This window comes from Protobothrops mucrosquamatus, unplaced genomic scaffold (assembly GCF_001527695.2).
Source record: "Protobothrops mucrosquamatus isolate PMUCROS unplaced genomic scaffold, P.Mucros_1.0 scaffold988, whole genome shotgun sequence".
Classification (NCBI taxonomy): domain Eukaryota; kingdom Metazoa; phylum Chordata; class Lepidosauria; order Squamata; family Viperidae; genus Protobothrops; species Protobothrops mucrosquamatus.
Window position 1 is genome coordinate 149,662 of NW_015387227.1, and position 15,577 is coordinate 165,238.

Genomic DNA, 15,577 nt, shown 5'->3' on the forward strand with positions numbered 1-15,577 from the left:
TAAAAGTTCAATAACAGTTTGTCAGTCAAGGTCAAGGAGTTGTTTTGCCTCAAAACTATCTTTCTCCTGTCCCCTTGTTGTTAGTTAACAATCTGCTCTTAACTTTGTCATCAGGTCATCCTTGTTCAGATGTGTACTAAATGGTTTAGCAAAGGTTTTGAAGCAATTTCATTGAACTGTAACTGTGTTAACAGCAAGAGTTTTTTTAACTGTTTCCTCTAGCATTGTGTCAGATTAGCCAATTTCAGCTTAATATTGAATAGAATAGAGCTGGAAGGGACCTTGGAGGTCTTCTAGTCCAGCCCCCTGCTCATGCAGGAGAACCTATACCATTTTAAACAAGTGACTGTCTAGTCTCTTCTTAAAAACCTCCAGTGATGGAGCACCCATGATTTCTGAAGGCAAGCTGTTCCACTGCTTAATTGTCCTCATTGTTAGGAAGTTTCTCCTTAATTCCAGGTTGCTTCTCTTTTTGATTAGTTTCCAACCATTGTTTCTTGTCCTGCCCTCTGGCGCTTTGGAGAATAGTTTGACACCCTCTTCTTGGTGGCAGCCCCTCAGATACTGGAATACTGCTATCATGTCGCCCCTGTTTCTTCTTTTCTTTAGACTAGCCAAACCCAAGTCCTGCAACCGTTCTTCAGATGTTTTAGTCTCCAGGCCATTGATCATCTTAGTTCCTCTTCTCTGAACTTTTTCCAAGGTTTCAACATCTTTTTTGTAGTATGGTGATCAAAATTGGTTGCAGTATTCCAGGTGTGGTCTTACTAGGATTTTATAAAGCGGTACTAATATTTTGTGTGATCTTGATTCTATGCCTCTGTTTATACAACCCAGGACTGTATTAGCTTTTTTGGCAGCTGCTGCACACTGCTGGCTCATAGTAAAGTGATCATCCACTAGGACTCCAAGGTCCCTCTCACAGTTATTGTTTTAGAGCCAGGTTTTGCCTAATATGTACTTGTACCTTTGATTTTTCCTGCCTAAATGTAAAACTTTGCTCTTCTCCACATTAAAACTCATTTTGTTGGATAGGGCCCATTGTTTAAGTTTGTCAAGATCTTTTTAGATCCGAAGCTTGTCTCCGAAGCTTGTCTTCTGGGGCTATTCCTGCTAGTTTAGTGTCATCTGCAAATTTGATGAGTTCCCCTTCTATTCCCTCATCTTTGATGAAGATATTGAAGAATACTGGGCCTAAGACAGTAGTACCATTGAAGACTACTCGCTGAGTATGGTTTGTCAGCCAGCTACAGATCCATCTGGTGGTGATGTTGTCTATCCCACCTTTTTCTAGCTTACTAACCAGCAGGTTGTGTTCTACTTTGTCAAATGCCTTACTGAAATCTAAGTATACTATGTCCACAGCATTTCGCTGGTCTACTGATTTAGTCACTTTATCAAAGAAAGAAATAAGATTGTTTTGGCATGATCTGTTTTTGACAAACCTGTGCTGGCTACTGATTATAACTTTGTTTGCTTCTAGTTGTTCGCAGATCTGTTTTTTGATTATCTTTTCCAGGAACTTCCCAGGTATTGATGTTAGACTGATTGGTCTGTAGTTTCCTGGGTCTGTTTTTTCCCCCCAGGATTTTTGAAAGATATGGTGCAATAGTTCTGAGATAACATCTGCCAGCTCCTTCAGAACTCTGGGATGTAATCTGTCAGGTCCTGGTGATTTATATTCATCAAGGTCGGATAGGTGTTCTCTTACCATTTTCTTGCTTATTTTAATTTTGTTTCTAGTTTGACTTTTGCAGGTTTTTTTTTGGTATGTTGGACTATAATTTCTTTTTGTCTGAAGACTGATGCAAAGAATGAGTTAAGCAGCTCTGCTTTCTCCCTACTGCCTGTTACTTCCTTGCTACCTTCTCTCTTTAGTGGACCTACAGTTTCCTTGACTTTTTTCTTGTTTTTAATTTCTTGAAATAAACTTTTTTTATTATCCTTGATTTCTGTTGCAAGTCTTTGTTCATTCTGAGCCTTTGCTTTCCTGATTTCATCTTTGCATGTTCTGGCTGTCTGCTGATAATCAGCCTTAGGTATGTGTCCCTCTTTTCATTTTTTGTACTTGTCCTTTTTGTCTTTCAGTTTGTCAGAGAGCCATGCTGGTTTCTTCTTGAATTTCTTGTTTTTCTTTTTCAGTGGTATTGTGCTGGACTGGGCTTTTATGATCATATTTTTCAGTTTCCCATGCTTCTTGTATTGTTTTTCCCTTTAGGATTTACATCCATGGAATCTTTCCTACGTTCTCTTTGAGTTTGTTTAAATCAAAACCTTTGAAGTTTAAAACTCTGGTTGGATTATTTTCTATTGCTTACGTTTGCATTATATTGAATTTCAGCATGACGTGGTCATTTTCACCCAAGGTTCCAGCAACTTCAACTCCCTCTATTGCTTCTTCTCGATTAGTAATAATTAAGTCCAGTATAGCTTTACTTCTAGTTCCCTCCTCCACCTTTTCGAAAATAAAGTTGTTGGCTAGGTTGGTTAAGAATCTGTTTGATCTCCCACTCGCTGCAGAGTTTGTCTCCCAGTTGATATCTGGATAGTTGAAGTCTCTCATTATATACTTCCTACATAGCTGGTTAGCTGCTTGGCAAAGAGTTGATCTATTTCTTCTGATTGGTTGGGTGGCCTGTAGTAGACACCTATGTCACTTTTTTCCTTTTATATTGACCCATAAATATTCTGGAGGGATTTTATCTTTGATCATGTGCATTTCTATAGATATGTAATGTTCTCTTACATATAGTGCAACTCCACCTCCTCTTTTTGTAGATCTGTTTCTTTTGAACAATTTGTATCCATCCATCAGTACGTTCCAGTCTTGGGTTTTGTCCCACCAGGTTTTTGTAAGGCCAACTATGTCATACATGCCCTTATGTACTATTGCTTCTAGTTCACTCTGTTTGTTCCCCAAGCTTTGAGCATTTGTATATAAACATTTAAGACCTTTATGCCTGTCTATGGGTATGTTTCCTGCATCTTCTTATTGTTGTTTGAGGTTTTCTTTTTTTCTCATCACTTCCTACCTCATTGTTTGATTTGTTTTCTTGGGATTTATGACTGGTTTTGTGTTCTAGAGAGATTGGTCATCCTTCCTCCTCGATTTTAGTTTAAAGCCCTCCTGATGAATTGGGCCAGTCTTTTTCAGAGTACATTTTTCCCTGTTTTAGTGAGGTGCAGCCCATCCCTTGCCAAGAATCCTTCAAGTGCAGTCCATGATCCAGGAAACCAAATTTTTCTTGGCGACACCAACCCTTTAGCCGGTGGTTTATTTCTAAAATACTTTTTTTCCCCTCAATGGGTGTAGGCCTTTTGTTGGGAGTACTGATGACAACACTACTAGTGCTCCTAGCTCCTTAACTTTATTGTCTAGTTGCTTATAATCTCTCAATACTGTACTTAGGTTCTTTGTTGTGTCATTCATCCCAATGTGAAGGAGGAGGAAAGGGTAGTAATCTGTGGGCCTAATTATTTTGGTTAGGTTGTCTGCCACATCTTTGATTTTTGCTCCAGGGAGACAGCATACCTCCCTGGATTGTATGTCCAGCCTGCAGATGGCTGATTCTGTTCCTTTGAGACTAGAATCTCCTATCACCAACACTCGCCTTCCTTTTGGGGGGGGTGCAATCTGGGGTGCTTTTCTGTTTATCTCAGGTGTGTTTGTCGATGTGACTCTTTTAGGGATGTTTGGTGTGGTTTTTTTGCTAGATGTCTGCATGTTTTCTTTGAGGGGGAGGTTGTGGGTCTGTGTATTTTCAACTAAGGGGAGAGATCGATTGCTCACTTTTAATGGGGCTGCTTCTGGTTGGGTTAGATTGGGCAGTAGGGGTTTATTAGATGTATGCTGCTTCTTCCTTTGATTGTTGTGTTTCCTTCTATGTGTGACATACCTCCATTTGTCTTCCTCCAAGGGTTTATCAGTAGGGTCAAATCCTCTGAGAGTTATTTGTTCATTATTTGGTTCAGTTTGGGTAGAGCTTTCTTTTGTACATTGGGGTTTGGCTAGAGTTGCCTCTAAGTCTCTTACTTTTTCCTCCAGTAGTTCACACAGTTTACATCTAATGCATGTATAACTTGGGTGTTCTTTGGGCATAAGCCCATGCATGGAACATGTATTGCATATAATAGGATCATGAGAAATATTACCATTATCTAAATTTAGCTAAATGGTTTGTCATTTAGTTTATTATCTATAAAGAGGCAAACTCCCTTTCCCTGTAAAAGAAAATTAGCAAACAAAGGTAGTATTTAATCCATAAAAGAATTTTTTTTTTTAAAAAAAAAATGTTTTAAAAGTCAAGTTGAGAATTAGAACTATTTACTTTTACAGAAAAAAATGATAATGACAATTGTTATAAAAATGCTCAAAATATTAGTGGCTATCAATATTGTAAAGAGCTTGATTAAAATCTTTCATATTATTAGAACAGTGTTTGCACATAAAAGTTGCAAACTCCACATGAAAGAGCTTAGGGAAATAATGATGTGCAAAAAATCAATTTTAAAAGTGTTGGGGTGGGGGGAGAGACAATGGAAGCCAAACATTGCAAAGAGACTATTTTTTTAGGCCAAATGATATAAAGGAAGTCTTTGAAGGAATTTGCTTTTCATCAAAGGATTGCCAGGAAAAAAAATTAGCCACATCAGTTACAATTTCTTAGATGACCATCTCTAAATTGAGTGACTGACCTACTGGCTTCTACAGTGGTAGCTAAACTTACAATAAATGTGAGATAACTTTTTTCTGTCAGTTTCCTGGTGAAGAGCTAATTGCTTAAAATCTGTTGGGATTTATATCACTTACTTGAGCTAATAATTCTGTTTCTAGAACGTGTTAAGTTTCTGTTCGCATTGTGCCGTTTCCTCTCAATGCAGTCAGCACAGATGTGTCTTTCAAAAATAATAGTTGATTGACGTGCTGTGATAATAGATTGTGCTATTCACGTTAAAAAATATTTTTCTTCAAAGCACTGGGTTTTATTCATAGAAAAAATACAGATAACCAGAACAATTTTAACTTCTACAGAATGATAGAACAAAAGGATCCCGGAACTAAATAGCTCTTTGCTATGGAGAGAGGCTCTGTCTACATTATAGCATATTTATCTGGCCCAGCTTCAGAAAGTATTTCTGGTCTAGATCTGTAGACTTGGAGCAAGTCAATGAGATCTTCAAATTCAATCTGCTGCCCTGTGCAGGAATCTACATTTCAGACCAAGGGCTATCTAGCTTTTACTTTGATATAACCTAACAAAATTAGCTTTTCCCTCTTGAACTGCACTTATGGAAAAGAACTTTTTTCTTGCGGTAGAGCAGTGATGGCGAACCTTTTAGAGACCGAGTGCCCAAACTGCAACCCAAAACCCACTTATGCATCGTCAAGTGCCGGGTGGGTGTGGCCCATTGGGTGGGCATGGCTGCAGTGGTAATAGACTGGGTGGGACTAAAAAGTTCAATCAATCAATTCCAACTTTGCAAGAACTTTTTTTTTTCCCACGAGAAGTTGAAATTGACTGATTGATTGAACCTTTTTTTGTTGTTGCACACAGCGGCGGAGGCCTAAAGCAGTGATGGCGAACCTTTTAGAGACCGAGTGCCCAAACTGCAACCCAAAAGCCACTTATTTATCACTGGGTGCCAGGTGGGTGTGGCCCACTGGGTGGGCGTGGCTGTGGTGGTCATGGCAGATTGGGTGGGTGTGGCCAAGGTGGGCATGATCACCTCAATGTTGCTCGTGGGGAGGGACACCTGTGAGGGCCAGGCAGGGTTGGGGGAGATCCAGGGGGTCTCTGGCAAGTGGGGTGGTGGGCAGGAGGCTTGTCCTGCAGGGTGAGGTGAGGCAAGGTGAGGCGAGGTAGGGCAGGGGTGCCATTGTCACAGGGCAAGGTGAGGCAGGGGCCGGGACGGCTGCTGCCTGACACCATCGGCCCCTGCACACAGAGGCCAGCGAGCGCATGGGTGCTGGGATGCATCCAGCCATGTGGGACCTCGGCGAGTTAGCGGGCAGCTGGTTAAAGAGGGATGGTTGCCATCTCTGGGGCATGGCGCGTGTGCCCACAGAGAGGGCTCTGAGTGCTGCCTCTGGCACGCGTGCCATAGGTTCGCCACCACTGCATTAGTCTCATGATTTTCACAAAAGAAAACAAGTCTTGGCCATTTTCTTGTGACATCCTTTAAGAAATGTTTGAAGATCTGTCCTTCAGTCATATTTCTCTCAGTGCTAGACATATCCAGCTCTTTCAATCTTCCTTCATATAACAATCATCTTATTATCCTCATCATCTTTCTTTGAACTTGTTCCAGTTGGGCTGAATTGTTTTTAAAATGTGTCCCCAAAATGGACCCGGTACTTGAGGGAGGATGAGACTGAAGCAGACGTGGAAATCACATTTTTGTTGATGTATCTTAACATTGAATTTAACTTATTATTAAGGTAGTTAGACGTATTGTATCCTTTTTGTAACTTTTTTTGAGCCACTATTGTTTGCTCATATTCAGTTTGCAGTCTATGTTTTTGAATAGGTGCAAAGAAGAGCAACAAGGACTGTAAGCTAAAACATATGAAGAATCGTTGCAGGAATTGAGTATGTCCAGTATAGTGGAAAGAAGGACTAAGGGTGACATGATAGCACTGTTCCAATATTTGAGGGGCTCTTACAAAGACAAAGAGGTCAAACTATTTTCCAAAGCACCAGAAAATAAGACAAGAAACAATGGTTGGAAACTAACTAAGGAGAGAAGCAACCTAGAACTAAGGAGAAATTTCCTAACAGTGAGAGCAATCAACCAATGAAGTAGCTTGACTTCCAAAGTTGTGGGTACTCCATCACTGGAAGTTTTCAAAAACAGACTGAAATGGTATAGGGCCAGGGTCTTCAACCTTGGCCACTAAGACTTGTGGACTTCAACTCCCAGAATTCCTCAGCCAGCAAAGCTGGCTGAGGAATTCTGGGAGTTGAAGTCCACAAGTCTTAAAGTGGCCAAGGTTGAAGACCCCTGATATAGGGTCTCCTGCTCAAGCAGGGGGTTGGACTACAGGACTTCCAAGGTCCCTTCCAACAGTGTTATTCTATGTTTTATATTCTTTGCTTTTAATAAGCACATCACTAAGCAATCCATACGTTATCTTTTATTCAAGATGAGATCTCCTTAAATATGCTACATTTAATATCAGTAATGTCCTATATTAATTTCCAGGCTCACTTTCCCACATGATTTCTCTTTTTAAAAGGTTTAAAAATCCAAATGTGTTGAATATTTAGTTGAAACAAATAACAATTTACTTCAGCTATTTCCTTGATATAATCTGTGTACTAGGATACTCTTGAGTTGGATCTCATGCACTAAATTGTGAATTTGGTTGTAGTGTTCCTCATACTTGTACGGTATTTCATTTTCGAATGGCTGTATTGCTGTTCGTGTTGGCTCTTCCACAAAGAATGGCTATGAAACCTTTTCTTCTTTCTGGCATTACCTAAGCTTTATTTATATAAGAATTCCACTGTTGTGGCATTTTAATGCCATAAAATATGACTTTTAGGAAAAGCATGTACAGATAGCCCTCAACTTACAACCATTCATTTACTGATCATTCAAAATTACAACAGCACCGGGGGAAAAAAAAGACTTAGGATCATTTTTCATGCTTAAGACCATTGCACCCTCCCCATGATCAAGTGATCAAAATTCTTGACATATATTTATGACAGTTGCACCATCTCAGATCATGTGGTCACTATTTGTAATCTTCTCAGCCATCTTCTAACAAGCAATGGGGAAATCCAATTCGCTTAATGAACACATGATTTGCTTAACAACTCTGGCAAAACAAAGATGATAAAAATGGGGCCAAACTCACTTAACAACTGTCTTGTTTAGCAATGGAAATTTTGGGCTCAGTTATGATCATAAGTCATTATGGTCATATACCTGTATATTCAAAATGACGACAAAACCCTATGAGTAGCAGCATGTGCTATAAAAAAGAATCAAAATCAAATGTATTTTCCTGTTCCAAATCGTTTTAACATGTTAGATGGAAATCTGGTACAAATCCAGTTATCATACTGACTCTAGTCCTCTGCTAGTGCCTGTCAAGTACAAGTATTTACATGAAGTCCTCTTAAATTAAAATTGTGGGATATTCTTTAAAGACTCTCTTTCCTTCTAAGACAGTGGTTCTCAACCTTTTTAATGCCGCGACCCCCAACTGGTCGTAAGTCAAAGACTAAACCGGTCGTAAGTCGAGGACTAAACTGGTCGTAAGTCGAGGACTACCCAACCGGTCGTAAGTCGAGGACTTTCCTTGCTCGGGAGCGCCGCGCATGCGTGGTTCCGCCCCCTGCGCCGGCCGAGGCGTAGCTGGCAAGCGGCAGAGATGGAGCAGGCCGACCACCAGCTGGCCCAGCTCAAGGGAGGTAAGGCACCCACCGGAAAAGGGGGAAAAAATGGCAGACAGCCTTGCTTGGCGACCCCCGTGAAATGGTTGATCGACCCCAAATGGGGTCGCGATCCATAGGTTGAGAACCGCTGTTCTAAGAAGTGCTATTCTATCTTTTCATTTAATGTTTTCTCCTCTCTAGGTAGGCATGTTTCTAATCATTTAAATCAAAGCACTGCAAGAATTGTGTACCAAGGTAACAGCGAAACAAATCTTTTCAGCAATAAGATTTGGAAAGGAGTCTTGTCTGGAAACTGCCCAGTGCACTTGCAAGTACAGAAAAACTGAACTCAGTTTCTACTTGTGATGTATAAATCAAAGACTATTGTAGATTTTCATGCATACCGTGCTGTTTTATGTATATTATGCACATTATTATACTGTTATCTGGTTTGTCATTTAAGTTTCTGTTTGGAGGCTGGGGATTTCTTGTGGCTGAAGGCTACATCAAATAGGACTATTGACTGACATGGGCTGCAATTCTCTCATGTTTGGGAAGTTAAAACTGATTATTTTAAAGTTTCTAATACATTTTTATATATTTTTACAAACTACGCTACAAATTCCTAGCAATCACAGCTGCAAATGGCTCCAGGGCCTCAAAAATAAGCCATCTGTTACCCACAATTATTTCAGATACACATTTTCTCATACACCAGCTCCAAAAATATAATACTAAGAGATGCAGTTGAAGAAGGAAAATTTGGGGTAGAAATGCAGCTGGCATAAACTCTTATTCTTTGATGACAATAAATATTTTCTTAACAGGAACAACAGTGGGGTTTCATTACATACACATATACTAGGACTTTATTTCAAATCTTGGAATAGTAACTCTGTCTGAGCTTGTATCGATTCCTGTCACTCACTCTTATTCAGAAAGTAGGAAGAGTTATTTTTCAGCTTTAAAAACTATAAAGAAGTGTGGGCAACAATTTTATGGGTAAAATAAGACACCATTAATACAGAAGAGCTCTGTGATTCAGAGAAATAAGCTTCCATAATATTAAGGAACAGCACATCAGTTGTTGCTCAAGAGGATGCCTTGCGTTGATGCGTAATATTTAAGCATTTCATCAAAAGATTTATTTGGTTAAATTATACATTCATTCATAAAATTTTCAGTGATTCGGGATCTCCAACTAGATGCCATACACTAGGTCAGGGGTAGGCAACCTCCGCTCTTTTATGACTCGTGGACTTCAACTCCCAGAATTCCTGAGCCAGCCATGCTGAGGGAAAGGGAGAGGTTTCCAAGCTGAGCCATGCTGACTCAGGAATTCTGGGAGTTGAAGTCCATGAGTCATAAAAGAGCCGAGGTTGCCTACCCCTGCACTAGGTAAATAAAGTCCAACTAGAGGCTTCTTTGGTATTAATGATGCTTTCATGATATTTTTTAATGTTATCTAAACAGCTTCCCTCTTACCTATAGTATGTCCAGATGCAGTTACCCCTGTTCCACTCCCATCCGGTGTTGGGTGGAAAGGCTGTTGTACTTTGGTTCTGATGATCCTGTCACCATAACACAACAACAACACAGCAGATTAGTCTGAGATATAGGCACTGCAAATAAAATATTTGATGTTATGAGTGGGTGGATTCATGCACAGTGGCCTATATATGCTGATAAAATAACAATGATAACAATAATAACACAATCATTTATTACAAGACCAAGAAATTGCAGAGTATGAAAAGACCCTCTGGTCATCTGAAACATTTTATCATTGTTTTTAATTATAAATAAATTATCATTTATAAATAAATTAAATCATTTTAATTTTTAACAGCTGATTAACACTGGGCATCCATATTCATTGCTGGTTCAGCTAGGAGAGAACTATGGAACTGTGGAGCTCCTCTGCACAAATTATTTCCAAAACAAATTATAAAGCGAATTGCCAAAAGGGCCAATCTGACATCGTCTAAAAAGAAAGAAGATTCATAGATACCCAGATACAGTTTTTAAGCAATTGGGTTGTATGCACTTAGTAAAGGATGCATAGCGTGTCAGAGTCCTGCATGAGTTTATCAAGAACAATTCATGCCAAAGCAGCCTAATCGTCTTTGATAGAATGATCAGCTTATGTGATCTCAGTGGATATTGTATACTTTAGTTTCGGCAAAGCATTTGACAAAGTCTTTGTCAAGGCTGAGGTGAGTTATAGATTGTGTAAAACAAGTATATAAATAAATGAGAGTCTACAAGAGAAGATAGTAAAATGTAGATTGAATATAGATCTGGATGAGCAAGTACTCAAGGTATGTACAGTATGTTAATGCTCAGCATCAGATTAGAAGGTATCAAGTAGTATACTGCTGGGCTGTACTATTCAATATATTTACAAAGGTAGTAGACTCCCCTCTGCCAGATGTAAGAGTTGGGTGGTCATTTGCCATACACGCTTTAATAGAGTTTCTTGTACTGGGTAAGAGATTGTACTAACTGATCTCCTTCAATTCTTACATTGTATGATAAATGAGGAAAAGTATATAAAAATATTAATACATGTTGTGAAGATTTTAGAAACCACATCGGAGACGCTCATGAGAAAAAAAACGATTTAAGATTGGAAACACGAGACGCTACCAACTGAACACTAACTGCTAGGCGAATGCATCTGCACCCACAGATGCTATAACTAAATTTACCTAGCAACATCATTATTGCTGATAAATTCCCCAAACTAGAAAATGATTAAGAATTTGCTACTCAAACCCTAACCTTAATTGCTGGTTTTGTTCAATCTGACAAGAGCAGCACCTGGCCGCTTGACCTAACTTGAAAATGTATTTGCGAGGTATGAAAAAGCTTTCTGCTCATTTTGTATGATCTGAAAAACTCTTTTTCCATTTGAAAATGCAACCGAAAATATTATTTGGAGGACTATTTAGAAATCTAAACTTCATGTACTGTCTTAAGCTCAGCCTCCCATTTTTCCTTAATCTTAAGCAAACTGGTTTAAGAATTTAATGATAGGAGTCAGTGTGACATAATCGTTAAAGTAGTATACTAGGGCCAAGGGGATCCAGGTTTTAGTCTTTCCTTAAGCATGGAAGCCAACTGAAATGACTTTAGGCCAGTCCCTCAGCCTCTTTGATGATAAGCTAAAAATTCTCTATTTATTAACCCACCTTGGTCCTCCATAATAGATGAACCTTCAACAAAGGGCTTTCATCCTGCAGTGGAATGTATAATGTCATTACATAATATGTCAATATATCTAGGAATGCTTTTGTTTGACACATGAGCTGCATGTTTTTCTAAGTCTCCTTCCTTCCTTCCTTCCTTCCTTCCTTCCTTCCTTCCTTCCTTCCTTCCTTCCTTCCTTCCTTCCTTCCTTCCATTCAGTAATTTAAGAAGTTAAAGGAAACAACCAGTTATCTCATATAGTTTCAAAAGTAACATGAGCCTGAACATCAGACACAAGCAGGATATTGCTGCTTAAAAGGTAAACACTATTTTGGGATGAATAACAAGAGCATGGGATTCAGATGGACGAGAAGGAATGGTTTCATTCTACTTAGTTTTAGTCAGCTGCCACTTGTCCAGTTCTGATCAGCTCAGTCTACAAAGAATAGCCACAACCTGGTGCAAGTTAAGAGGTGGGCTACAAAAATAGTGAGGGACTGTTGAAATTAGTCGGTGCACTTAGCCTGTAAAAACAAGAGAAAGGGGAGATGGGAAAGCAGTTTTCTAAAGATATCGGAAGGGATGTCAAATGAAAGAGGAGGTGGTATTGTTCTCTCTTGCTTCAGTTGGCAGGACCAAAAATTCCAGGAAAGTAACTTCAGGTTACAAACTAGGAGGACTTCTCTGAAAGTAAAAGTGCCAGTTTATTTATTGATAAATTTATTTAATTTCTATAGCCATCCATCTCAACAAGTGACTCTGATATAATGAAACAGGTATTTTGTGAAATAGTATATTCACCTTAACTGCAAACCTTACAACCCTAGCCATCTGTCTAAAATATTTTGCAGTCCTACATGGAGCAGATGGGTGGACCTCTGAGTTGTCTTCCAATTCTTTGACTCTACAATATGTAGAACCCCTGTTTGCCCCTGAGCTCAATCAGATCAGAAATCTGTTCCTAAAAGGAGATCCTTATTTGGATCCTTATCTGTCATTTCAGAATTTGTGTATGAATGTGTGCACCGATGAAAAAAAGATGGAGGCTCTAGCTGCAATGTCTCCATGCTTATTGCCTCATGCTTGAAAAATATTATTTCAATGACAATTGAATGTGTGGACATAGTCTCTCCCTGTCCCTTCATGCTTAGTAACAGTTTCCCCATTAAATCCTCTCACACTGTTTGATTTTCTCCAAATGGATACTCATGCTCTGATAGATTTTAATTGTAATTGTCTTTTTCTTTTTAATGGATATAAATTATTCTTTTTAAATCTCTTATTGTATAGGGTTTTGTAAGCCACTGGGTCTTTGTTGATTAAAATGACATAGAAGCCTTAGTAAATAAATACAGTAAGTATATTTGAAAACTCATATTTGGCACACTCATCTGAGCGTCAATTTCTTTTTTCTCTCAATCTGCAAAGATGTCCATCACCAAAACAAAGAAAATCGTAATGTCTAGTATGTCTAGTTTAATGAAGAGAAGGACGAGGGGGGACATGATAGCAGTGTTCCAATATTTCAGGGGCTGCCCCAAAGAAGAGGGAGTCAAGCTATTCTCCAAAGCAAATGAAGGCAGGACAAGAAGCAACGGATGGAAACTAATCAAGGAGAGAAGCAACCTAGAACTAAGGAGAAACTTCCTGACCGTTAGAACAATTAACCAATGGAACAACCTGCCTCCAGAAGTGGTGAATGCTCCAAAACTGGAAGTTTTTAAGAAGAGACTGGACAGCCATTTGTCCGAAATGGTATAGGGTTTCCTGCCTGAGCAGGGGGTTGGACTAGATGATCTCCAAGGTCCCTTCCAACATTATTATTATTATTATTATTATTATTATTATTATTATTATTATTATTATTATTATTATTATTATTATTATTATTATTGTTGTTGTTGTTGTCTTCATCATCATCATCATCATCACTATTACAATTTATATCCCTATGCCCTTCCACCATGTTAACCTTTTCCCGTGATCTACAACTTGCATTACAGCTCACTGCCGTGTAACACTTGTGGGTTAGGCAGAGGCATCGGGCCTTGTCTTTCTCTGTTTCCATTCTTTGCAGAAAGAGAAATACATACTGTATGGAAAACCAAAAGTTCCAAAATTCGTAAGTGCCTGGAAAATTGGTGAAAGGGAAAATGTTCTTCGAGGTAGCGTCCCTGGTTGTGTGCCCTGCAGATGGGTAGACTTCAACTCCTCCCTTACTCAGCAGATTTGTATACTGTTTTTCTCTCCAAAATAATATTCAGGTCAGTTAGGAATTCTTTTATCAGATTTTTTACTGTTTCATTTGGATTTAAAATAAATTGTTGCCCTTTAGCCAGTTTGCATTGGTTTTAAACAACCTTCTTGAACTTGAATTCTTGAGCATTTTAATCATTAGCAGGAATATTTTGTGTGGACCTCAAGATTACTCATTGAAGAAGAAGTGCACCAAATTCTTAAGATCTGGCCTAGCTATCTGACAGATCTCCTATGCAGCCTGCTCAGTGATAGAGTTACCAAAAATGGTAGACTTATTCTCTAATAGTATCAGTCTTTCTTATTAAGTGTGTGGCCAGATATAACAATTTCATTTCCAAGAAAAACAATGTATTTCTAAGAGCAGTGTCCAGCATAAAGTGTTGCTAATGCAAAAATTGTATCATGTGAACCGACTACAAAGGCTGACTAAAAATGTAAAAGCGAAGTCCTCTCAAACTTTGGCCCTGAATATTTACTTCTCTGACTATCAAGTACAACAGACATTCCCGTACACAATTCTGTATTCTACAGCAGAATTTCTGGCTGGGGACTTCTGCGAGTTGGTCCATATAGCTTAAAGTTGCTGAGCTTAAAATACTCTAAAGGATGCTTGACGACATTTCCCAGATGAAGAAACAAGCACTTTACACAAAGAAGTTTCCAGATTTCACCCTAGAGAGTTGCAACCAGCTGGGCAGACAATGCTGAGGGAGACTGATTATTTCACTTAATAGAATGCTGTGTTCTACATCATGGAATGTCTTCCCTGGCAAATCAAATGATTTTTTTTTAAAAAATGTGACATTCCTAAAAATGTTGCATCTATGGTATTTCAAGACTGGCATATTATTATTATTATTATAATCAGCACACTGGGTGCCAGACAAAAAGCCTTGGATGAGACACTTAGAACATCTGTGTATTGACAACATTTCTATATTTCAATTACAAAAAGGCCACGCTGCTTGGATTCACACATATACTACTCCAATACATTACAACATCTTAAGTTCTTGGAAAAACTTGATTCATATGATGGCCAACCATCATATGATTTCATGTTGTTGTGTGCATCTTCATCGTCATGATATATATTCAACATATTCTACATGGATATATATTCTACATGGAGGGAAGTGTGTAGTGGGGCGCCCCAGGGCTCTGTTCTAGGCCCAGTGCTCTTCAACATCTTCATCAATGATTTGGACGAGGGGATAGATGGGGAACTCATCAAATTTGCGGATGACACCAAGCTGGCAGGAATAGCCAACACTCCAGAAGACTGGCTTAAGATACAGGAGGACCTGGAAAGACTTGAAAACTGGGCGCTATCTAACAAAATGAAATTCAATGGTGAAAAAAGTAAGGTTCTACATTTAGGCAAGAAAAACCAAATCTACAGGTATAGTATAGGGGGTAGCTTGGTCAATAGTAGTAACTGTGAGAGGGATCTCGGAGTCCTAGTGGACAATCACTTAAATATGAGCCAGCAGTGTGCTGCAGCTGCCAAAGAAGCCAACACAGTGCTGGGCTGCATTAACAGAAGGATAGAATCAAGATCACGTGAAGTATTAATACCACTTTACAATGCCTTAGTAAGGCCACACTTGGAATACTGCATCCAGTTTTGGTCACCACGATGTAAAAAAGATGCTGAGACTCTAGAAAGAGTACAGAGAAGAGCAACAAAGATGATTAGGGGACTGGAGGCTAAAACATATAAGGAACGGTTGCTGGAA

The 15,577-nt window shown here is 39.0% G+C and overlaps 1 protein-coding gene across 1 annotated transcript in view; it reads right to left on the minus strand.

The window, feature by feature from the left end:
* The window catches only part of PAX2 (paired box 2), a 148,497-nt gene that overhangs the window by 80,569 nt on the left and 52,351 nt on the right, over positions 1 to 15,577 (minus strand). Inside the window, exon 4 of the mRNA XM_015819793.1 lies at positions 9,873 to 9,958. Coding sequence (XP_015675279.1) covers positions 9,873 to 9,958 — 86 coding nt within the window. The remainder of the gene's footprint in view (positions 1 to 9,872; positions 9,959 to 15,577) is intronic.